The 26,683-nt window shown below is 41.0% G+C and overlaps 1 protein-coding gene across 6 annotated transcripts in view; it reads right to left on the reverse strand.

The window, feature by feature from the left end:
• Positions 1–26,683, reverse strand: part of LOC110003756 (V-set domain containing T-cell activation inhibitor 1) — a 195,282-nt gene that overhangs the window by 101,311 nt on the left and 67,288 nt on the right. For 2 of the 6 annotated variants that reach the window (XR_010666465.1, XR_010666462.1), the window contains one exon: positions 25,877–26,152. The exons of 3 other annotated variants lie outside the window; for them this stretch is intronic. Coding sequence is in view for 1 of the 3 variants with exons in the window: in XM_065955435.1 (XP_065811507.1) it covers positions 17,413–17,471; positions 17,620–17,736 (176 nt within the window). In the remaining 2 variants the exon portion in view is untranslated. Of the gene's footprint in view, positions 1–16,575; positions 17,472–17,619; positions 17,737–25,876; positions 26,153–26,683 lie in introns of those variants that run through there. One more of the 6 variants, XM_065955435.1, reaches the window with a different exon arrangement.

A 26,683-nucleotide genomic window follows, 5' to 3' on the forward strand; every position in this document is an offset into this window, starting at 1 on the left:
AAGAAGTGTAAAAACGTGAAAAAGTTGAAAATTTTCCCATTCATTTCAATGGGGCCAAATTAAGTTTTTTGCAGTAGAATAATAATAATAAAGATTTGGATAACAATAGTGAAGAAATCTTTAAAGTTTATTTAATATTTAGTGTGAATGCTGAAAGCATTCACACTAAATATTAAATAAACTTTAAAGATTTCTTACCCTCCACAGATTGGATCAGAGAGCCGGTGAGGAGGAGAGAGAGGAGGAGAAGGAGCTCCATGGTGTTCATCTGAACAGGAAACATCACTGAACACACTCTTCTCTGCGAGGACGTTTAAGACGCTCTCTGCAGCGCTATTGGTCCGTCACAAAATACTGTCAGTGAAGTTTCTGAACACTTTCCAGTTACACTCCTCAGTGAGGAAACAGTGACGGAAACAACCACAACCCCTTAAGAGGTGAAATCCTTCAGAATAAAAGCATCCTCTCAAGGTGCCTCTTCAATGTATTGATTTCTTTTTATTTCTAAAGGGAACATGTCCAATATTAAACATGAATGTTTGTTGTACCAGAGTTAGCTGTGAGCTAGTTTACATGTGCAGTCCCTCCACAGGAAACAATTAAAACATCACAAAGTAATAAAAAAGATGAGAAGAGACAACCAGGGACTTTAATACACACACACACACACACACACACACACACACACACACACACACACACACAGTCTTTCAGTAGATACCTAAACCAGTACACGTGACTGGGCTCTTCATCTCCCTCCACTGGTTCCCAGTTACTGATCACTGAGTCCTGAAGTCTCTGATCCAGGTCTACACTCCCTCCAGCCCTGAGGGTGAAGGTAAGAGTGATGAAGATGAGGGTGAAGGTAAGAGTGATGAAGACGAGGGTGAAGGTAAGAGTGATGAAGACGAGGGTGAAGGTAAGAGGGATGAAGACGAGGGTGAAGGTAAGAGGGATGAAGATGAGGGTAAAGGTAAGAGGGATGAAGATGAGGGTGAAGGTGAAGGTAAGAGTGATGAAGATGAAGTTGAGGGTGAAGGTAAGAATGATGAAGATGAGGGTAAAGGTAAGAGTGATGAAGATGAAGATGAGGGTGAAGGTAAGAGTGATGAAGATGAAGATGAGGGTGAAGGTAAGAGGGATGAAGATGAGGGTGAAGGTCAGAGTGATGAAGATGAGCGTTTGCGTATATAAAACAACGAGTTCAATAAACCAAAGATGATCAAATTCCTGATGGACATTATTATCCTTCAGCTGGGAGGAAAAAGTGACCGTTAGACTGTCACTATGGAAACAGTGCAGTATTCCTCCGTTACTATGGAAACAGTGCAGTATTCCTCCGTTACTATGGAAACAGTGCAGTCTTCCTCCGTTACTATGGAAACAGCATCAGACCCGCCTGCTAGCTGTAGCTAACGTTAGCACATGACAGTAATTTTAATTTAACTAAACTTTAAACTCATGAAGTCAACTCACAGAATAAATGCAGCTGTTCAGACCGTCCTCGTCTTCTTCTTCTTCTTCATCCTCTTCATCTTCCTCCATTCCTCACATCAAACTGTCTCCTTCACGTTAGCATCCTCATTACCGGAGTTAGCTTTTAGCTTTTAGCTTCACCGTCGTCCGTCACCTTCCGTTCAGAGCTAGAATTTATCAAGTTTTACTGAATTCATTTAAAGTTTTACTCATTTATATACAAGAAACTTTCAGATTAAAGCATTTAAATGTCGTCCCGCATATTTAATCAATCTAATCCCGGTTTATAAAATCTTAACCGACAAACTGACGACGAACAACCACAGACTGTAAATATTAACAATATTAACAACTGACGACCAAATAACGTCAACGGTCGCACGTTGTAACGTCCTTCACTGTGACGTCATTGCGTTAAAAAATATATTATTAGGAAGGAAACCTGTTTAATTAATGATTTCCTTACAAACATGCATCTTTGTTGATTCATTTATATTTATAAATTATTTAGAAATATATATTCTCATATTTATACTTTTCTGTATGAACTTTACTATAATATTATTTGAATCTCTCTTTCATTTAAATGTGAAACTTTTCTATTTACCTGAAGTCTCTGTATAACATGTAATAGTCTCCAAAGGCTCAGGGGCAGGTGAGGTTGTGTTCTGGGGAATTTAGCTCGATGTCGACTAAGATGAAAAACACTGAGAGGAGTGGCAGCAGAACAATGTGTGTGGTGTTAACACGTTATGTTTCTTATCCCACACTTCTTATCTCGACACACACACACACACACACACACACACACACACACACACACACACACACACACACACACACACACACACATACACACTCACACACACTCTCACACACACACACACACACACACACACACACACACACACACACACACACACACACACACACACACACACACACACACACACACACACACACACACACACACACACACTCACACACTCACACACACTCTCACACACACACTCTCACACACACACACACACACACACACACTCACACACATTCACACACACTCTCACACACACACACACATTATTTATTTGTTAATGTCACTTCCATCACCTGGAGAGCTTTTTTTTAAAACATATGATGAAATAGTCTTTAACTTTATACGGAATAATAAACCAGAAAAGATCAAGTGGAAATATTTATACAATATTTTAGATGAAGGAGGAGTTAAATGAATGAATCTTAAGGCACTGAACCTGTCTTTAAAAGCATCCTGTTCACAGAAAATATATTGGAATCCAGATTGGAGCTCCTCACTCCTCTTGTTTGATACTCATCCAATATTTAAATACAGACTATTTCCTGTTTCTGCAGACCACAAAGACCCATTTTCAGTGTATACAAAATACCTCTCCAGATATGTTCAAAGACAGGACGGCAACAGGGTAACAAGAAGCACTGTGAATGGAAACAATCAGCTTTCTCAATCAAAGGTTCAGAGGTTCCCAACAGAGAACAAACCCAATGATGTATTTTTGTAGGCCAACCAGAAAGTAGCATCGTCATGGCGTCTAACGAGAATTCAACCAATGGGATTTTTGCATCAGCTTTTGGATCATTGCAGGAAAGAATCTCTGTGTCAAACACACGTTTCTGAAGCGTAGGCGTTTTGTTCAGCAGGATGATCTTCACAGATGAACGCCATTTTTATGATGTTTGAAGAGTTAATGCAGCCGACAGAAGTAAAAAGCTAACGTTATGCTAAAGCTAACTACACCACGCTCAGATGATTTTGACGTCACTACCGTTATGTTTCAGACGATCTCTGACAAACTAATCCACGTATCTTAATAAATTGTTTATTAACCTCATATTTGCCTTAACCAAAGATTAGTTATAGAAACATTAGCTATAAGAATTAAGAACAACATCAGAATCAAAGATCTCACTATATGCAGATGACACCATTTTATTTTTATCACTTCAAGAAAACTATGATAATTATGATAAATATATGATTTTCCCATTAGGCTCTTTACATAGATCTACTTTTAAATGATCTTGTAATCCATCACTGACACGGTCAGATGGACCAATCGATGTACTCGAACTGGTCAAAATTAATTTAGGAAAGAAGCTTCAAGTGGAAGTCAACATCATGATCTTTATTTGGTAAAGTCACCCTTGTTAATTCATTATGTACCTCTCAGTTTATTTATTTGTTAATGTCCCTTCCATCACCTGGAGAGCTTTTTTAACTGTGTGTGTGTGTGTGTGTGTGTGTGTGTGTGTGTGTGTGTGTGTGTGTGTGTGTGGACGAGGTGAAGCACCATCATCATCTTCAAGTAGTTTCTGAATTCAGACTTAATAAGGTGAATAACAGAATAATAAACTTAAAGCTTAAAGTTAACCAATCACGTAATGCAGTAAGTCAAAGCTCCGCCCATTACTGGTGATGAATCAATAAATAAAAAAACAGCCTGTGCTGAATTATTGTTCAGACCTCTTGACAGCCTCATGTGCATTCTGTTTCATCATTGTTTGTTGTGTTTGTGAGAGCTGAGAAGAAAGAAACAAGAAAGGTGAGCAGGTGGAGGGAAAACAGAGAAAATGATCTGCTTTAGATACATGTAATCAATATTCACACCGTGCATGACCTGCTGTATCTGAGAAATCATTTAAGAAAAGAAGAAATGAAGAACAGGAAACACATCCTTTAAAACACACACTAACACTGAGAAACACACACACTAACACTGAGAAACACACACACTAACACTGAGAAACACACACACTAACACTGAGAAACACACACACTAACACTGAGAAACACACAGGTCGTCGAGTTTAACACAAGAGTTTCTCAGAAATGGCAAAGTGTCTGCACACTACACACGCACACACACACACGCACACACACACACACACACACACACACACACACACACACACACACACACACACACACACACACACACACACACACACACACACACACACACACACACACACACAATGTCTCCTCCTCACCTGAACTCTCTGATCCAGGTCTACACTCCCTCCAGCCCTGAGGGTGAAGGTAAGAGGGATGAAGATGAGGGTGAAGGTAAGAGTGATGAAGATGAGGGTGAAGGTAAGAGGGATGAAGATGAGGGTGAAGGTCAGAGTGATGAAGATGAAGATGAGCGTTTGCGTATATAAAACAATAATTAGATAACTAAGAGTTAATTCTTACCATCTCTGAGGAATTTGCTGTCACACTTTGCCCTGATTCGCTCCACGCTGCCGCCCACTTCCTGATAAGAGATACAATCAGAGATGTGTTGAAACACTGAGACTTGATTCAGAGAACAGAGTAGCTCTGTGTGCAGGGTGAATAGTTGGAGTAATAATGAAACTAAAGCCCACTGTAACAGAGACGTCCTGTAGATCTCTGTCCCTGTTGGATTACATTTATTGTGTTTATGAAGCACCGTGTCAAATGCATATCAAAGAGTGCTGCACACGTTAAGATATTCAACCTACAGGAACTAGCACAGCTCGTTAGAGAAAATAAGGAGGCAGATAAAATGTGTCACAGTTTGATGTGGATTAATGATTGACAAACAGCGCTGCCTCTGCTTCCTTAGAAAAAAATACAAATGTAATGACAGAAGTGTCAGGGACTGCAGGAGCTGCAGGACGAGTCTTTTGTCTGCACAGGTGCTTTCTGACTGTTCATGAGCTACACACCTCCATTTAAAGTCATGTCAAGTTTAATGAAGCAATTTATATCTCAACACACAGCACTCTTTCAAGGAGCAACCTCAAACTAGAAAAGAAAAGAAAAACAGATCAGATCCTCATCAATAAATCATAAAGTCTGTCCTGTGTAAATGTGTCTCTGAGTCCTGACTGTCTACAATGAGGGAGAAGCTCGAGTCCCGCTGGCTGTGTTGTTGTCAGAGCCGTGTTTACATGGACGGGACGGCCGGCTCCTCCCCTTGTGTATAAAAGCTGTTTTAGTCAAGAACTAGAGAGAAGAAGAAGAACATACTCACTGATTATTTGGATGTTAGTAAATTTCCCGTTCACATCCTCCCTTGAGTTTTCATAAAATCTTTATATCAACTGATTGGCGCCTGGAACCAAGACAGCCAGCTGCCTCAATACTCGTGACTACAGTACATTTAATTCAGCACCAAAACGGCATTAAAAGAAGAAGAAGAAGGCAAAGGTACAAGACTGTACGTACTTTCTGTCCGGAGTCGAACTACCCATCCCACAATCCACTGCGAATGAGATCGTTTCTTCTTGAATGTAACGTTTGTCGTTGTTCTCGTGTTTATACTGTTAATCGTTTAGTTTGTGTTGTTGAATAAATAAACTACATTCACTGCAGCATGACAAGCTAATCACTACATTTCATGTTAGCTAATGAACTAGCTAGCCTGCTAGCAAAACTTATCTGTTTGCATAATGCGCCGAGGGCGGGAAACATTGCCATGGTAACAGCTAGCTCAACCAATCAGAGACGTCTCTGTGACACTCTATTGTCCTGGGTAGTGTAGTTCTTTGATATCGTGAATAAATCTAGTTTTTCTTAAAGCGAGGTTGATATCAGACGAACTCGTGTCTCCTACAGAAGCGTAAAGCATCGTTTAACACTCAGGTAGCTCGTGTTCAGTCTACCTTGGATGGTTCTGACATTATGGCTGGTAATCATACTGTTGAGCTCTATCGCAGCTGTACTAAACTCCTTCCTGTGAACGTGAGTGGAGAGGGGTTGGAGATGTTTCTCTGGAACTAACTCAGACACCTCCAGTAACTCACCCTCCCACCACACACCTTTGACACTTCCTTTAAAATTCCTTTAAAATTCCTAGTTAAAACCACCAGGGATGTGCAGTAACACCTCTGCTGATTCAGAGGAAAAGAGACACTTCATGTGACGTATTGATGCCCGGAGGTCTTTTCACAACAGTATGTTGGTACAGCAGCAAGTGTCAACTGATTATTCCAACAAAAACAGATGAAACCTTTGGATCAGCGTTGCCAGGTCCTCTTATTATAAGCGTCTTTGGGCTTGTTTCTCAAGTGCAGCTGTTTATTTTGGCTTGCTCTGCTCCATGTTTGAACCTCTCCTGTTTCTCTCCCAGATCTCTCCAATAACGTGAAACACGATAGTTTTGTCCTGTTGCAGGATCCGTCCATGACCCTGTTCCCCTGGTTAATCCTGTACCTCCCCTTCCCCTTTACAGCCCACCCACACAAGCACACAGGCAGGGACGAGCTGGACCCCCCCCCCCCCCCACACACACATCATAATGGAAAGGAAAACTTTGCACATTAATTTCATAAAACAGGTTAAAAGGAAAATAATGCCGACTATCTTCCTTACAATGAACTAACTGGCAACGTGTCAGGACCAAAACATTGCTGGTTAGACTGTGCAGGAGTTTCCATGAACATTTGTAAGTCCTTTCTTTTGGACTCATCTCCACTGACCTGCTCGTTTCTCTCACCAGATCTGGTGACACTGAATCTGACGCCATCGATGGACGACATGCAGCCGGACAGCACGGCCTCGTTCTTAAAACATTCTGACATTCACCGATTTGTAAGAAAACAAAACACCAAACATGTTGAAGTTTACGTAAGTATGTAAGCCCTTACTGGACATGGATCTATACATTTATTTATTCAGGTTGTGTTTTTGTTAGATCATTTTAATCTAGTTATTCAAATTCAAATCATAAAACTTGATTTGACCCCGGGAGTTAATTCACACATGGAGCAGGAGCATGAAAGATCAAAACAAGGAACAGCAAAGAATGAATACAAAACACACCTTGATGGGTACGATTTCAAATCACATTTTGTAATATAATGATAAATATTACACTGTAAAGACAGTCCACTTTGGGGCGGCTGTGGATCAGTGGTAGAAACGGTCGTCTTTCTACCGGAAGGTCGGGGGTTCGATCCCCAGCTCCTGCAGCCACATGTCCGCTGTGTCCTTGGACAAGACAATTAACCCCAAGTTTCTCCCGCTGCTTCCTCAGCTGCGCATAAATGAAAAACATTCCAGACACAGATATAATAAATTCAACTTTATCTCCACTTTGCTAATCATGCTAACATGCTAACGTGCTAACGTGCGCTGCTGGGTGACGAAAGAGAAATAATTCAAATGAATTTTCCTGAAGGACACTCTTGGCATCTTGTCGGCCGCCCTCGTTTCTTTTCCATGTCTTCACGAGCGACAGAGGGGGGGCTCAGGGTTCGTCAGGACAAACAGTGGAATGTCGCTGATTTTGTCACTGACTCGCTCACATCACATGCTGTGACGGAGGATTAGGGACACGTTAAAGAAAGTCGTTATTTTAGTCTGTAGTTGTATCAGAAGAGCAGCAGCCGCCTGTACGAAAATGAGGAACGTGGAGCATCTTGTGAAGTTATACTTAAGCAAAGGTTTCACAAATAAGGAAATACTTCATCTTTTGTCACATCAGCATCAGATTGTCATAAGTATCAGGATCGTGAAAAGATACTGCAAGAAACTGGAGCTTTTCATAAGAAAGAACCACACTGACTTGGAGGAAATTGTCTCTTTTGTGGCAGAGGAAATAGCTGTCAGTGGACATCTACAAAGTTGGTAACACCTGCGTGCCATCCAGAGGGGGTTTGTGGTTTCTCAGGAGACTATTTGATCATCAAGATTTTAGATCTGGAAGGAGTGGAGCTCCCAGTCCAACAACAAAGGTCCCAACACCCTGTGGCATGTGGATTCTTAGGATAAACTGAAGCCGTATGGCATTTGAATTAATGGGAGCACTGACAGATTTAGTCGTCACATAATGTGGATGGAGGCATACACTACTAACAGTGATCCCAAGATGATCGCTGACTACTTTATAAACAACTTGCATTGAATGCTGTCCACAGCGGTCGTGTGCTGACCCAGGTACAGTAAACAGTTATGTCTGGGAAATGCAACTGTTCCTGTGCAGAAATCATCTGGACCATTACGCAGGTCGCAGGTGAAGGAAGCTTCATTTACAGATATACAGTTCATCATATTACTGCATGTTTCTATCTGTAAAGCTCAGTCACTAACCACAGATTTTCCTGGGAGCTCCTGAGCTCTCATAGGCTCCTCGGGATCGTTGGTGGACGGCCTGCACAACACCCCCCGAATCAACAGATAGAGTTTTAATATAACTAAACAAAAGCACAAACAATTCCATAAACTGATAAAAACCAACAACAACAAATATAAACAAAAAGAGTTCAATAAACCAAAGATGATCAAATTCCTGATGGACATTATTATCCTTCAGCTGGGAGGAAAAAGTGACCGTTAGACTGTTACTATGGAAACAGCGCAGTCTTCCTCCGTTACTATGGAAACAGCGCAGTCTTCCTCCGTTACTATGGAAACAGCGCAGTCTTCCTCCGTTACTATGGAAACAGCATCAGACCCGCCTGCTAGCTGTAGCTAACGTTAGCACATGACAGTAATTTTAATTTAACTAAACTTTAAACTCATGAAGTCAACTCACAGAATAAATGCAGCTGTTCAGACCGTCCTCGTCTTCTTCTTCTTCTTCATCCTCTTCATCTTCCTCCATTCCTCACATCAAACTGTCTCCTTCACGTTAGCATCCTCATTACCGGAGTTAGCTTTTAGCTTTTATCTTCACCGTCGTCCGTCACCTTCCGTTCAGAGCAAGAATTTATCAAGTTTTACTGAATTCATTTAAAGTTTTACTCATTTATATACAAGAAACTTTCAGATTAAAGCATTTAAATGTCGTCCCGCATATTTAATCAATCTAATCCCGGTTTATAAAATCTTAACCGACAAACTGACGACGAACAACCACAGACTGTAAATATTAACAATATTAACAACTGACGACCAAATAACGTCAACGGTCGCACGTTGTAACGTCCTTCACTGTGACGTCATTGCGTTAAAAAATATATTATTAGGAAGGAAACCTGTTAAATTAATGATTTCCTTACAAACATGCATCTTTGTTGATTAATTTATATTTAGAAATTATTTAGAAATATATATTCTCATATTCACACACACACACACACTTTATATCCTTTATATTAACCTTTCTCTATAATATTAATATTTACCACAGAGTATAATTTAGTAATGCTGCCACCAACCTGCACAGCATGTCCAAGAGCTGAGCTGTTGATATGCTTAGCTCAGCCTGTTTCAGGGAGCACAGCAGGGATTATTCATCGGTCAGGAGGTTCCCAACAGAGAACAAACCCAATGATGTATTTTTGTAGGCCAACCAGAAAGTAGCATCGTCATGGCGTCTAACGAGAATTCACCTATGGGATTTTTGCATCAGCTTTTGGATCATTGAAAGAAAGAATCTCTGTGTCAAACACACGTTTCTGAAGCGTAGGCGTTTTTGTTCAGCAGGATGATCTTCACAGATGAACGCCATTTTTATGATGTTTGAAGAGTTAATGCAGCCGACAGAAGTAAAAAGCTAACGTTATGCTAAAGCTAACTACACCACGCTCAGATGATTTTGACGTCACTACCGTTATGTTTCAGACGATCTCTGACAAACTAATCCACGTATCTTAATAAATTGTTTATTAACCTCATATTTGGCTTAACCAAAGATTAGTTATAGAAACATTAGCTATAAGAATTAAGAACAACATCAGAATCAAAGATCTCACTATATGCAGATGACACCATTTTCTTTTTATCACTTCAAGAAAACTATGATAATTATGATAAATATATTATTTTCCCATTAGGCTCTTTACATAGATCTACTTTTAAATGATCGTGTAATCCATCACTGACACGGTCAGATGGACCAATCGATGTACTCGAACTGGTCAAAATTAATTTAGGAAATAAGCTTCAAGTGGAAGTCAACATTATGATCTTTATTTGGTAAAGTCACCCTCGTTAATTCATTATGTACCTCTCAGTTTATTTATTTGTTAATGTCACTTTCATCACCTGGAGAGCTTTTTTAAAACATATGATGAAATAGTCTTTAACTTTATACGGAATAATAAACCAGAAAAGATCAAGTGGAAATATTTATACAATATTTTAGATGAAGGAGGAGTTAAATGAATGAATCTTAAGGCACTGAACCTGTCTTTAAAAGCATCCTGGTCACAGAAAATATATTGGAATCCAGATTGGAGCTCCTCACTCCTCTTGTTTGATACTCATCCAATATTTAAATACAGACTATTTCCTGTTTCTGCAGATCACAAAGACCCATTTTCAGTGTATACAAAATACCTCTCCAGATATGTTCAAAGACAGGACGGCAACAGGGTAACAAGAAGCACTGTGAATGGAAACAATCAGCTTTCTCAATCAAAGGCGGTGAACTCTGGAACACATTACCACTAGTGCTGGGCGATATGGCCTAAATTTGATATCACGATATCTTTTTGCCTAATGTCGATATTCGATATGACTCCATATTTATCGTATTAAAGTTTATAAATGTAGTCTATAAAACTGAATCTCCACTGTATAAAAAAAAGATCACTGATCCAGGAACATTACTTTAGATTCTAAAAATAACAGTCACCAATTTACTCTTGAACCATTCTGATGCAAAAGTCAATTACAACTTTTATTTAATGAATTGAGCTCTAATTATAAACATATTGTGTATTTTTCTTATATTTATGTGCTCATGTTTATTCACCATGCTGCTAACTGTAAGAGTCTACTTAATGTGATATTAATATGAGGCTGTGATAGAGCTGGAATCTCTCCTTCTTTGTTCTCTGTGAGAAACTCTTCATCCTTACATCTTTACTTTAGGAGCTCTCTTAAGGGCTAACATGTTTGTGAATAACTTTTATCTTTAGCAGGATCTAGTCTTTAACTTTAACGTGTTCCAGCTCCTCCAGCTGTCTGTCACTGTGGATCAAACTTTTCTCTGTTTTCGTCCTGCTGTCACTCTCCACTCTTCAGGTGATTTCTATTCTTTGAATTCTGATTTAAACTCGGCTTTTGTCGGGATCTGATGGTTTTAAAACCGTTTTACCATTTTAAGTCAGAGAAGTCAGTGTTTAATGAATATCATTGAAATTTCATAGATGAAATTAGATTTCAATCATAGATTTGTCTTTAACCTTCAGACTTAACAGTAACATTTTTAAGCATAAAGAATACACATGAACATTAGAAATATGTAAGTCTCTGAACAAATGTCCTTCATGGAATAAAACAGATGTACTTTTTAAAGAAATACTTCATAAAGACTATATGACGGAGTTGACAAGCCATTAACGGAGTTGACAAGGCATTGATGGAGTTGACAAATTAAATTTGCAGAACGATAAAATGATCATGAACTTGAAAAATCTCATTCAAAATGTCTTCTGAACTCTCACAAAACTCTAATACTGGAATAAATGAAGAAAATGTGACGTTATTATTCTTTTCTTGAAAAAGGGCTCAAAAATTGAAAAAAGTAACTGGAACTGAAAAACTGCCTTGTATTCTTTTAAAAAACAGATCTCACTGACAAACTAATTCTAAATCATTGCATGTATTCAATGTGAGCATCTCTTTGAAGTTGAGTTTAAACACCAGGTAAGAGATGATTCAGGTGTTCCCCTTCAATGAAATCCATGACCTCAGGAGATATGTGATATACTTCCCTGGTGCTGCTTATACGAACTGGGGAAGATGGCTCACTCAGCTTAACCATAATATCTGGAAATGGCACAAAGCAGATATCCGGTCGTCCTTGTTTTTGCTGGAAACGGACATTTGGCCCATGAGGATGAAAAAATTCAGCTTGAACATCATGATGCTCTGGGTCAACTGCTAAGGCTTTAGCCAGCCACCAGTACTGGTCATACATGACAACAAGCCAATCTTCACTCTGGATATCACTGGGGCCTATTCCAGTTGCTGTGCCCTCAGGTCCTCCACTGGGTTCTTTCTCCATGGCCTCCATCAACATCGCCAGAGGACTCTGTACTGCAGTGGCAGGGACATCTGAATCCTTAGGGATGCCATCCCAAGCATGGGTAACTGGACTGAAGCAGGGGCAAATATGTGGCTCATTGCAAAAACATGACATGTGCCTACAATGGATGACATTCCCCTCTGCTACAACTTGATGGATCTTCCTTGTTCCGGGGATAGATTTCAAGGGTTGCACAAGGAGATTGTCATATGTCTTTAAGTTATCACTGGTGACAAGTTGAAGTTTTATGCCACGTAGGCTGTTGGAGACCTTGTCATAAAAGTCCTTGTCATCAACGATCTTCTGACCTATAAGAACTATACTGTCAGCACATCTCTTCACTGTTGCCCCAATGCCATCAGGGGCACCCTTGCCATGTGACGTTGGAAAAAAATTCCAAGTTGCATTCTTGAATCCAAGCCGGGGAGGGACAGCACAGAGGAGGAGAAAGTTCTTTTTGTTTTTATACTGTTTGCTTGGACCATCTGACCAAACGTGTACTGTCTCAACATTTGGAAATCTTGCATGAATATCTGTCAGGATTTGATGCATATGTGTCCAAATGGCTGCAGCATCCTGGCGCTTGGACTGAGAGATGGTGCAGAATCCTGCCTTTTCATGCTTGGTGTGGAACATGCCCGTATGAAGTGTGATCTGTGGAAGGTTTTGACCAGTGACAGGCTTGTATTTCTGAGGTATTTACATTTCCAGGCCTCAGAGAAGTCCACATGCACAATAACGGTGGTATCATCACAGTTAGTTATCATGTTCCTGTACTCTTTGGTTTGGTTTTTCACCAAATGGACATGGGTGGTCGTCTCATTTTTTAGTTTGTCTTGGTAGAGAATCATAAGCTCTGATAGAGTACCAGTGTGTTTCACCAGTTTAGTGTTGAAGTGAACTCCAGCTTCTGTTTGCTCCTCAATGCGCTTCCACTGCTCCCATTCCACTTGTGTTTTCCCTAGCTCTGCACAAAGACCTGTATATTTGTTTTGGAATCGAGAGCAGGTGCGTAAAAGACATGATTCACTTGCTGGAGAACAACACACAAGATGGAAACTCTCTTCAAGTTTGGTAGTTGACACATCATTGTGGGACTTCAAGACCTCAAGCATCAACTTTGCATTCTCATGGTACTGACATCGACATGTCTTTCGATCAGAGGCTCTTGGGGGTGTGATGTAAAATGGGCACAATGCACAGAAAGATGAATAACTAAGCCTTACATCTTGGTTCTGGTGGAGAAATGCAGTGTGAAGGTTTAGCATTGTGTCGGTCAGAATCATCCTTTGATGTTTTACTTTCTTCCTAGTGATGGTGTCTTGTTTGTCTGTAGTTATCCTTGCATTGTTTTCCAAAAACGTTTGGACATTATGGGAGATAGTCTTAAGGAATGAAGGCTTCCTTTGGTTCAGTAACTTTTCTCTCAGTGTTTTATATGTCAAGCCAAATTCATGACCCCGGTGCATCATTCGATATTTCTTGAGAATTCTGCCAGACAACGCCAGCTGTGGATGCTGTGATGCAAGCTTGCTTCTTTTCTGAGGAGCATTTCTTCTCAGCTCTGCAGTCATTGCATGGTGGAAGAGCAATGACCTTTTTATTCAAGGATTTCTGAGTCTGCTCTCTTCAATCATCTTTTCAGTCTGGGTCCGAGGTGAGTCTTGAGCATTCTTATGAGTTGTGTCTTCCTGAGTGTGCTTTATGCGTTTAAGTCGTTTTCTCAGCTTGTCAGCTTCTTTTGCCAATTTATCATGTTTGTCTGTCAATGCTTTAATCTCTCTGGAATGTCTTTTTCTGGTTTTAGCTCTCTCCCTCAAACCAGCATACAGTTGCCTGTTGCTCGTCTGCTCCTCAACGCTGATGTCTAAAGGACTCTCTGGTGGAGTATCTAAATCTTGCTGCCTTTCCTCTGCTCTTTTCTTTCGTTCTCTTGATTCTTTCTGTGCCTGTTTCCAATACTTTCTCTTTTGCCTCTTTGCTCTCTTTTCCAAATCATTGATCTTTGTAATTTTGCCCTTATCAACCCTGTTTCTCCATCTTTCCCTCTCCTTTGTCAGGAACTCCTCCTTCAGCTCAGGCTGGCTATTAAGTTTTTCTCTCCTTCTCTTTTGATACTCTCTGTTTCTTCTCTTTTGCTCCTCCACTGACAACTTCTGTCTAGCCATTCTAGCCTGAAATGCATACCATTCTGCAATCAGTTCTTTATTATGGAAACACATGCAACACTTTATTACATATCAGGTTGAGAGACAACTTCAATGAAATTCAGTTAAACACATTCAAGTAGGCTGCTGTACATCAAAACTAGTTTGAATTTGACACATGAAACTACAATAGCAATAAAATGCATAGGTGATATTATTGGTTTTAACTACATTAAAATGCTTAAATTGGACACTAAAATGGCATTAGTCAACACCATCAGAGACTGCGTCAACACCATCAGACAAACATTTTGATGGTGTTGACGTCTGATGGTGTTGACAAAATAGCACATTTCTCCATATATCACACATGATTCTCACAGGAGCCATCTTGTTTTTAACATCTGTTGGTCATGACCCAGTGAATCTATATAAATTAAGGCTATATTGCAGAAAACTTTACACAGATGTTGACTTTTAGTCATTTTGGAGTTGAGACGCTATGGTTGTGACACATGCACATTAGTAAATAGATATGAAATACAAAGTATTATTAAAGACTTACCAGAGCTAAAATTTTCTCATGGCGTAAGGAAGACCAGGGAGGAGGGAAAGGGGTCCTTTGAGATATAGCTGCCCTAAATTATCCGGATTTTTTTCCCAATTGAAAAAAAAGTCTGACGGTGTTGACAAAAACTCCGGACACATGTTCATTGGACCAGAAAGTACATTAAAGAAAATTCAAAATTGTTTTTTTTAATGCTTGTGTAATAAATACTATACTATTTACACCTAATAATGATAAAGTTAAATTTTATATTACTTTTTGGACTTTTTAAAGTATTAAAGTGTGACGAGATCTGCTCCCGGACATGGGTTTTTCTAAGTACTGGTCACATATCATATCATTTAGAATAAAAACAAAATGTAAGACAACATAAAAACATACTTTGTTGTGCTACCCGTTTCCTGTTTAGGATTTTTATTATTATTCTTTACATATATTTTGCATATTTTAGCTACAAAACTGTAATGTATGTCACGTGAACATGTTTTGTCCCAGTCCTCCGTTATGAACTTTTTTTTTAGTAATTGGGCCTCGCTCTCATCTTTCTCTTTCTCCTCCGTGTTGGTCGCTTATAAGAGCGAGGCTCCTCAGCAGCAGGAGTGAAGTCTCCTCCGCCCTTTCGTCTCCGAGCAACAAGCGGAAATCTCGCGGAGCAACGAAATCTCGCGAGAAAACTTTGAAGTAGTTTAAAAAATAAAATCGATGTTCCCTTTTCCATATCAAGCATTAATTAAATATCGATCGAATCGAGCTTCACGATATATCGCCCAGCACTATGTGCAAGCACTTTGAACATTATCTGACACTGACCTCTGACCTTTGCTTCATGTTGTCTCTCTTCAGCTGTCATATCAATAATGACAAAAAGGTTAAAAAATAACAGAGAAAAAGATGATTGTGTTTTGCACACAGAATAAAAGTTTTCACTTCTGGAGACTTCAGAGGCTCCTTAAAAAAAGTCAAAATGTCAAGAATAGAATCTTCTCTCTCATGTCGGGCCCTCATCATCTTCTGGAGACAAACAATTGTTTTTAAATATTACAAGAATATATTTGGTGAAACGTCCTGATGTTAAAAGAATGTAAAGGCTATCTAATGTCTGATTGTTTTCTTCATGTACTTAGATTGATGTTTATCTCATCATGTTTACAGTTTATAATGTTTTTATTTCATATAAATATTCTTGATTTCTTCTCTTCAGACATCAAACACTTACAGGAGGAGAAGTGCCACATGTGGAAACAGATCTGAAGTCTGAATTTAGAATTTAAAAATTCAAACCAGACATAAAACGATGAATCCTGATATTAAAAAATACTAAAACAACAAAGTCATGATGTGAACTCACTAATTGATCCTAAAAATCCTGCTCCATAAGAAGCAGTCCCAACACACAGTGTAACATTGATCATGTTTTATTCCAGCAGGTGGATGTGAATGATGAAGCACAGCCTGATATCACGTTGTAACCATCAGAGCGTCATTCATCAGCAGCATAAAGAAACGTTTAGGAGCATACTTCAGCTCTGTGTTTGTCTCTACCTGACACACTCGGCTTTATAAAGTCTAAACAAGAGATACATCCTCGTCCCACATCTTAAAGTCTCATTATATCTCAGTGTAGCAGCAACAGAATCTCATGTATTTACAGTCAAACAGCAGCTGTAGTTCAGTGAAGTACTGAGGCTTTGATTCTCCGTCAGTCGTAAAGCGCCTTTGCTCTCATTTCTTCATTCACACACTGGATCAACAGGAGAGCAAACACAAACAGGGACTTCTATTTCACACTTTCTCACATCAATCCTGTTTTTCAAAGTGTTTCTTTAAATCCTCAGTCAGAGGCTCTCTGGGATGTTCACAGGGAGACCTTTATGTTTTAAACCCTGGATTCCATTCACAGATGATATTAATGAAATGATCATGCATTAAAGCTGCAGTGTATTTAAAGCAGAGTAAACGTTAGAGGTGTAAGGATGTGTCATGAACATGCTCCTCAGGTCGTTCCAAAGTCGACGGGCTCTGATTGGAAAAAGCCCGATCTCCACGGCGTTCATTAAAATGTGAGAACAAACACCTGGTTGGATTTGATCCCTCACTCAGCTGTTTTCAAGTATGACATCATGATGGTCAAACAGATGAAATCATCTTCATGTTGGGATTAAGGCAGATTAGCTTCAATAACTTTGGAGTTCCAGAGTCAGAGGTTTGAAGGAACACGACGTGAGTCTACCTGACTTCATTCAGCTAGAAGGTCGGATTCAGTGCGGTCTTTTATGGGTTCACCTTTCTCCTCGTCTGCAGGAAGAAAAAACTAAATGATGTTCAAGAAAATCACGACTGACTGATCTGACTGAGAGAGTAAAAAACAGACTGAAGACTGAGGAGATACTGACAAGACTCTTAAAGAGAGACACACAGGTAGACTTTATGTTCTTTAACTTACCTTTACGACAACTGATGCGACCTGTGGCAAAGAGCACCACAAGCACAAGTAGAACACCCCCAACAACAACCAAAAGAAAGCCAAAAACAGCAGCAACAATCCATCCAGCAGAGAAACCTGAAACAGAAACAAAAAGTTTGTGTATCACTCAGAGTGTAGTTTCATATCACACTCAGATCAGACTGGACGTCACATTGGACACACAGAAAACAGCAGGTGTGTGTGTGTGTGTGTGTCTCTGTGTGTGTGTGTGTGTGTGTGTGTGTGTGTGTCTCTATCTGTGTGTGTTAGTGTGTGTGTGAGCAGTGTGACGTCAGCTCTGCTCTGATGCTCAGTCTCCTCCTGCTCGGCTCTCAGCCTCCTTTTGGTTTTTGGCTCTCAGCAGTGAGGAGGCTGATGTTGGAGCTTCGTCCTGTTTCTGAGACGAGCTGCTCATCAGCACCGACAAACTTTGAATCCACTTCACACTGTTTACATGTGAGCACACTCTGAGCACCCAAAGGACCATCTTCACCTCCTGCTCGTCAACATCTGGATCTTTACACACATCACATCTGGACTTCATCTCACCACTGTTTACTGCGTCACAGTTTAGAGTTTCATGATGCTTTAAACTACTTGAAGTTTATTCACCTGACACTTTGACCTGCAGGACTTTTGAATAAAGGAGTTTAACTCGTCTCAGCGTTTTTTAAAGAGCTGTTTTTATACTTTAAGGATCATTTACGGAGAGTTTTTAAACCTCTCATGATCTCAGAGACGACTGAAACTGGAACTTTAGCTCATTAAAGGATCAACAATCTTTAAATAAACACTAAAAACAGTTTGAAATGAAACTTCAGATGTGATCAGTTAAACACTGTGACTGTATGCAGCGAGATGACCTTTAAACAAGGTGCAGATCAAGCTGACAGCGCCCTCTAGTGGACAAACAGTGAAACACACACACATTGGTTCTTAAAGTAAATGTGGAGCTGAAGACTTTTTTGACCTCCTGGTTTCAGATTGAAACATGTCAACATGTCTCTGATGTTTTCATGTAAAGTTTCTCTTCAAGTTCAAACTGAAATCTGGTTTAAATTGAGTTCAGTTTGTGATCCAGCAACACTCTGCTGCAGTGAAGAAAGAGCGTGTAAAGACGACGTTCACTCCAACATGTTGATCATCCAGGACTCTCTCTGTGACGTGATGAACAACATGTTTACATCGTTCATACAAACTGCACTTTAAAGTCCACATGTGTCTGTAAGGGATCAAATGATGACCAGGAACCATCATTGAACTGATTCACACTTCAAGTTTGGTCCCACTTTTTAGTCTCCCGTCAGTTTAGAGTGAAGAAATGAAAACAAACATCAATAATGAAACAGTTTGTACATGTTTGAAGTTTCCTCCTTCATGTTTGTTTCCTTCGTCTCTCACTAAACGCAGCAGCTACTTCAACATGTGGGACAATAACTCACAGATATTAGAACCACATTTCTTTCCCCTGTGGAAAATAAACGTGGCTGCTTTCTTCTGACTTCAGTCCCTGAATCGTCCTGAGACGTCTTTTCACTTGGATCCTCAGAACGAGGACACTGAAGCTGGTTTCAGATCTGATACTGGGTTTGTGTTCAACGTGAAGAAGACTGACGGAAACATTCAAAACTAACTTCACTTCTTTCTCATGTTTTCCAGCAGACTCCCTGATTCTTCCTCTTCTGTCTGCAGCTTCAGGAACTTCAGTCTGATGTTCACATATTCTCTGGAGTGGACTCTGAAGTGCTCTCGTTTGGGGCGCCGGTGGCCTAGTGGTTAGTTTGAACGCCCCTCATGTACGGAGGTTGTAGTCCTCCAAGCGAGCGGCCCGGGTTCAAATCCGAGCTGAGGCTTCTTTCCTGTCATTCCCCTCTCTCTCTCTCTCTCTCTGATTTCTGACTCTATCCTCTGTCCTTTCACAATAAAAGCACAAAAATAAACCTTAAATAAAGTTGCTCTCATTCAGCAGGATAATAAAACATTTCAGACATGACTCCGCCCCCGATGATGACATCATTGCTGTCAAACAACGTCGTGAAAATCAGTGATGACAAATATTATACTGAGCGTATTTTCACAAAGTAATGAAATAAAACAAATAAATACGAGCTGTCAGCGTTAACCAGTTAATCACATTAATCTCCTGTTTGTCCCTTCAGGCTCTCCGTAGATAGTGGTCCTCAGTGTCTCCCTGTAGTCTCACTGATGGACAAGAAGAACACTGCTGCATCTTTGAACGTCTCATTTCACTTTAACAAACTCTCAGACAGTAATATCCACCTGATGACATCACACATTGACCTGATGACATCACACATTGACCTTATGACATCACACACTGACCTTATGACATCACACACTGACCTCATGACATCACACACTGACCTCATGACATCACACAGTGACCTCATGACATCACACAGTGACCTCATGACATCACACACTGACCTCATGACATCGCACACTGACCTCATGACATCGCACATTGACCTGATGACATCACACATTGACCTTATGACATCACACATTGACCTTATGACATCACACATTGACCTGATGACATCACACATTGACCTTATGACATCACACAGTGACCTTATGACATCACACATTGACCTGATGACATCACACATTGACCTTATGACATCACACACTGACCTCATGACATCACACATTGACCTCATGACATCACACACTGACCTCATGACATCACACATTGACCTGATGACATCACACATTGAACTTTGTTACCGTTCCTTTGAGCTGTTTGACCTCAGTTTGGGATCTCTAACCACTTCCTGTTTCTGGGCTTAAATTCATGTCCTAACCTTCCATCTACAGGAAGGGCCTTACTGTATTTCAAAATAAAAGCACACAACAAGGAAAGCACTCTCAGCTTAAGACAGTGCAAACCTTCAAAATAAAAGCCTATCAGTTTGTATATAGGTTAAGGGACTTAGGTCTGAGCAGCTTGTGGTCCAAAGATGGCACAGGCCCTGGTCAGTATTTCTTTAATTGGTAGGAGGGGGTCCTCCTCTTGAAATCCCCTCTAAGTAGGCGGGAGAGAAAGCAGATCATAAAAGCCTAAAAAGAGCTAAAAGTGTAAAAGAGAAGAACATTAAAAGATGTCATGGTAGATTCAAAGTAAACAGATTCATTTGGTTGTGTTGAAGAGAAGGAAGCGGTCAGGTTTAGGGAGGCTGCTGGGTTCACGGTTAGCTTTAGGATTGTGGGTGAGCTTAAGAATAAAAAGCAGGGAAGAGGACGATGTGGAGATGGATGGTTAGGATTAGGGTTCAGGTAAGTGGGAAGTTGTTGTTTCTTTGTGTACAGGTGAGGTGGAGACCCTGACCCTCCTCCCCTGTGAGAGCAAAGAAAAGAATGAAATGATGCAGGTAAGTTTCTCTAACAGGTGAGTACAACAAGAAATAAATGAATTCATGAATGTCGTTAAATCATCAAAGTTCACACGGTAAAAGAGGACAGCGTTAAATCACATGCAGCTTAGTGTTCAAAGTGTTCATGGGGTAGTAATAAATCAATAAAACAAGTGCTCTATGTGTCCTCCCTGTGGTGACAAACGTCCTGATTGGTGGAGCTGGTTTGCTGACTCTGATATATACAGGTGAGTGGGAGGTGGATACGTTACAGACGCTGATGCTGTTGTATCCTGTGCTGTGAGGTTTCTCCTGGAGCGTGACGATGGAGTTGTTGTGGAGGCTGGAGGCTTTCTGGATCCTCTGTGTCGGAGCCATGAATGGAAGTTGATGGTGTGTTTGGTTTCATGGTTTGTTTACTGCTTTGTTTATTGTTTACTTCTTGTTACAGGTGGGACATGTCGTGGTGATGTCAGTGATTATATGAGCCGCACTCACCTGTTCACCTGGTTTAGTCTCAGATGGAGAGAGGGGCTGAGCGTGGGAGCAGAACATTTCTGTTGAGCGCCACACTACACTGCACTGCCATCACAAGTTGATTTTACCACCCGGTAACTGCAGTTGTAGTTTCTTGTGTTTTGTAGAATAAATGACTAAAGCATCTTGGATCTGGAAGTCATTCATAACGACGTCACAGCTTCACTCCCGTCTTTAGTCCCTCGCTGCACTCTTTTCTTTGACGACCTGCAAAGGCCGATATAGACGCAATACTCTGTGTGTCCTGATCAAGCTTTAAATAAAGTGCTAAGATCATGCTGTCAATAAATAAAGGAAAGTAAAAGACACACAAAACAACATGCACAAAGTCATCCATTCATTAAAACAAGATGAAAACATTTCAAACTAGTTTTTGTTTGATCTAAAACTCCATAGATGTGAAACAATCCCTCTCACTGTCCTTCCACCTTTTGGACACCAGGTGGCAGCATTGCACCGTGGATAAAAGCAGGTAGGGGGAAACCGTGTTGTTGTTGGTGCACCAGCAGGTGGCGGTATTTCCCCGTTTTCCTTGTTGGCTGCAGTTAAAAGCAGAGAAACCAAACAACTGTCCTTCCGTCTTCTGAGCAGGAGATGGCGGCCTGAATCAAAGTTTTTCATTTGGGCCGTTTGGTTTCTTTCTTTTCAATCATTTGATGAACGTGGTTTCCATTCTGAGGCGTTGACTTCTGGACCAGTTTGTGTTGCTTTTGATGCCTTCTGTTTTCAGATGGTCTGCTCCACGTCTTCTGAAGTGCATGTAAACGGCCGGATTTTCTTTGCCTTTGTTTCTTTGGTAGATTTGTCGTCTCAATCTGTATTTCAGCTGCTTGTTTGTTTCTCCCACATACATGATATTACAGGTTGAACATGTTACTGCATAGGGTTAGAGTTAGGGTTACACACGGGATTCAAAATGTCTTTAATCACCACTAACTTTTGAAATTGTGGAGTAAAGACTTCATAATAAGAGAGTGAATTTGAACTCCCTCTGGGTTTGTTGTTCTCAGCTCTGAGTTCACAAATACGGGACTGCCATGTTTCCTTCAGCAGTATTTATGTCTCTTTTGGAGGGAACCCCTCCCTGTCCAACCGTACGCCCTGCCACCACCTGGAGGAGGAAGGACGGCCCTGAAGTCAGAACTCCAACTCTGGAAACTCGGAGCGACCTCAGTAGCCCGAGCTAAAATCCAACATGGCTGCTGCGTGCATCTACAGTAACGTTTAAGCTGAAACTGATGTAATGAAATCAATCACACCGATGGTATCGTGGAAGTTCTCTCTGTGGACATGTGGTCATGTGACGTTCAGACACAAACTATCACGTAGTGTGTTGTTATCAAACTAAAGAACTGCTGGAGGCGTCCATGTTGCTGGTCAAACTGGTTTTCAAACTGGTCATGGGAACGCGCTCAACTCGGGTGTGACGTCAATCCTAGCTCGGACATTCGACTTGAGAGGTAAATGGAACGCACCAGAAGTCGTACTACCATGTTGAAGAGGAGTCACAGCCCCCCCCCCCCCTCCAAGAAGCCGTGTCTGGGTGGATTAAAACGAGGGCGTCGTTGCAAAAGAACGACGGCAGGAGAACCAATGACGTGCGGCTCTGAAGCTGCTCCTGTGGACACGGAGGAAACAAAGGTTCATGGAAAGAAGATTTCACATCCCTTCATGTATCTCCACTTCTCTTCTTTTATATTCCTCTACTGTACACGCCTTAGTTTATCTCAGCCTGTCACATGCTAAGTCCCGCCTCCTGGGAATGGCTGTAGGCCAAAACAGCTGTCAATCACTCCCTCCCAGCAGACGTGGGTTGTGTCTCCGTTGATCAGAAGCCGTTCAGGACGACGAGTGAGCCGTCTCTAAGTTGAGGTTAAAGGTCATGTAGCCCTTCATGATTGGACAGTGAGAATGTGTGAGCGTCCATGGAGATGTAAGCGCTCTTTTCATCTCATACGGCTCTAAAGTGGAACATATGTGATGTGATTCTTGTTGGTTTTTCTGCTGCTATTGATATAAAAACATCTGAATACTACTAATATCATTTACTCTTATTTCTAATGTTAGTTATATGTCTACATCGGGGGCGGCTGTGGGTCAGTGGGCGAGTCGGTCGTCTCTCAACTGGAAGGTCGGGGGTTCGATCCCCAGCTCCTGCAGCCACATGTCCCATGTGTCCTCGGGCGAGACGCTTAACCTCAAGTTGCTCCCTCTGCTTCGTCGGCGGCGTGTGAATGTGTCTGAATGGATGAGTTAATCCTCTTTACCCAGCAGCCTCAGTATGACATCATCAGGTGTGACATCACCTGGAGCTCTGACCTCAGTCACAAACATACGATCACATCGACACATTTCAAACAAAGTGGACACAAACTGAACTTTAGAAAGTCGCTGGAGGTAGAGTTGATGTCTTTCCTGTCGTGTTGAATCGTGTTCCATCGTGTTCCTCGTCTCTTCTGTGACGCTGATCTGATACGGCGAGCTGCACGTGGAGGAACACGGACGCTGTGCGCTTTTAAAGAAAGTAGTCCCCGAGGAAAAGGCGGTCTGATGGAGAGGTGTAAATATTGACAAACACAGCGGACACTCAGGTTTCTGTGTTTTTCTTGAAGGTGGGACTTTTAGTGAAGCTGCTCGAGTATGTTTTCATCTCCTGCAGGTAACACGCCGTGTGGTCATAAGAAGGTCAAACGAGCACACGGTCAAACTGTGTACTGTCCCTTTAAGGCCTTTAGTGACCTCCATGGATCAAATGATTAAAGGGACGATCAGTGCATGTGTTTGGAGCTAAAGGAGGCTCCTAGTTATACTCTGTTTTAATGATCATGTCGGCCTCAGTAGATTCAGCTCGGACATGTTTCACATTATTAACACGTCGTCTCTTCTCACTCACTGAAACGTCTCCGATTCCTGTGACGGCACGCCGCTCCTTACAAATGTGTGTGTGTGTTTCTGAATGTGTGTGTGTGTTTCTGAATGTGTGTGTGTGTGTGTGTTTCTGAATGTGTGTGTGTGTTTGTGTGTGAAATCTTTCCTCCATCATAACTAACGACTGACTCGTTTCAGAGCACTGATTCAGTCTGAAGTCACGTCTGAGTGCAGCTCTCAGTCAGGAGCTCTTTGGTGAGCAGGTAACATCTGCAGCAGCGTCCAATCAGAGAGCAGCAACACGGTAACCATGGAGATGAATCCAGCAGGACCAGCTGCAGTAAAAACTGTCAAGTAAATAGGTTTGAGTTGAAGGTGTGAAACATTAAAGTGAGCTCCTGATCCTGTGTGAAGGAGCAGCAGGTGTTGTTTAGTTTTGCTCTTTTAGATTCATGTCTGCAGGAATGTTTTAGTTTGAAGATAAAAAGAGTTCATGATGTTCACACAGAGACCAGATATGATGACCTACACACAGAAACACATCATGAAGAGTTAGAATATTAATGCCATTATTTAAGTGTCACCTTAAATATTGTTTTATCTTCTCCTCACTGTAAGCAGATCATATTTTGTCTTTAGTCCGTTTGTTCAATCATCTGCTCCAGACTGACACCTGGGGGTTTACATCTCAGCTGACCTCACCTGCTTTATGAAAACATCTCCTAACAGCAGAGACTCCACTTCCTCAGCTCCCTCAACCCCTGCTGATAAACTTTTATAGAGCCACCTTAGAAAGCCTCCTGATCTACTGCTGCACTGTGTGGTTCAGCAGCTGAACAGCAGAGGACAGGAGGGACCTACAGCCGGGGGTGAGGGGCGGCAGAGCGGCTGATTGGGACTAAACTACCAGCCGTCAGCGACGTATACACCGACCGGCGCCAAAGGAAAGCCAGTTGTATTATAAAAGACCCCACCCATCCTGGACACGTCTCTTATCCTCCCTCCCCTCTGGAAGGAGACACAGGACAATCAAATCAACACAAACACACTGAGAAACTGTTTCTTTCAACAGGAAGTGAAATACCAAATCTGAGCAGGACCGCGGACTCTAGCTGCTGCTAGATGATTTTTTGTTGTTTTTATGGCAATGACGATAAAGATCTATTCTATTCGAGTTGGCGTATTTCTCTCTGAATTGGCTCTGTTTGTGTCATGGAGCTTCCTGCTCCTCGTAAACCCCTCCCTCCTGCATGCTGTGTTTGTTGATATATTTTGGCCATCTCTCATTTCGACTTTCTCTGTTTATCAATTAACTTCTCTCCAAGGGTTTCAGTCAAACTGGGAACTTATTGTGAAAGTCTTTTTCGTAATTCCAATTTCCTTTGCATTTAGTCAGAATACACATTAAGATATTTTGAGGAAATTAACAACACTAAGAAGAGCAAAAATCTCACCAACTGGAGTCACGTAAATCTCAGTATGAGCTTGGTGTTTGATCTGGTCCTGTGTGACCACACAGCTGTAGTGGTCGGTCTTGGTCACAGTGGTTTGGAGGATGATGTCGTAGCTGCCTCCTCTTTCTGTGACCTGTGCTTCTTTAGCATGAAGGATGTTTCCAGAACTGTCCCTCCACTCCACTTTAGGTCGAGGAGAAGCTCCTCTGACTAAACACTGCAGCAAGGCTCCATTCTGTGATTTCAGTGAAGTGACAGAGGGTTCTGATGCTGCACCTGAATGCATAAGAAAAGAAAATAAGAAGAGCAGAGGGAGAAAAAAACATTTCAGTTTTAATACTATATTGAGATTTGCTCATTAGATCGACCAAAAGTGTGTAACTTTTTACTACTCCTTTGCCTTTGTGAACAGGGCAGAGACTGTCCATTAATTAGGAAACCATTGACTGTGTATAATTATCCTTTATCCTGTGTACCATGCTGGATGTTAGTAAGTAGGTATGCTTACAATTACTGCACTTAATCCTCCCTCATGAAGATGCTCTGTTAAAACTTTCTGTATGTTTATTCAGTAATCTGCTGTTTGTGATGGAGTGTAATGAGTCTGATTCAAATAATACCAGTGAGGAGGGAGACAGCCTGGATCATTAAGATGTTAGATCTTATCTACTATGAAACATGGACCTGAATACTGGATTCAATTTAGTACAGGTAATGAATTTAAGTATTCTGTATATTGACCATTTAACTGGTACACATTGAATACAATTTGGAGGTGTTTCTATTCACCTTTTCCAGCCAATCACA

The sequence above is a fragment of the Labrus bergylta genome, chromosome 5 (genome assembly GCF_963930695.1).
Source record: "Labrus bergylta chromosome 5, fLabBer1.1, whole genome shotgun sequence".
Taxonomy (NCBI): Eukaryota; Metazoa; Chordata; class Actinopteri; order Labriformes; family Labridae; genus Labrus; species Labrus bergylta.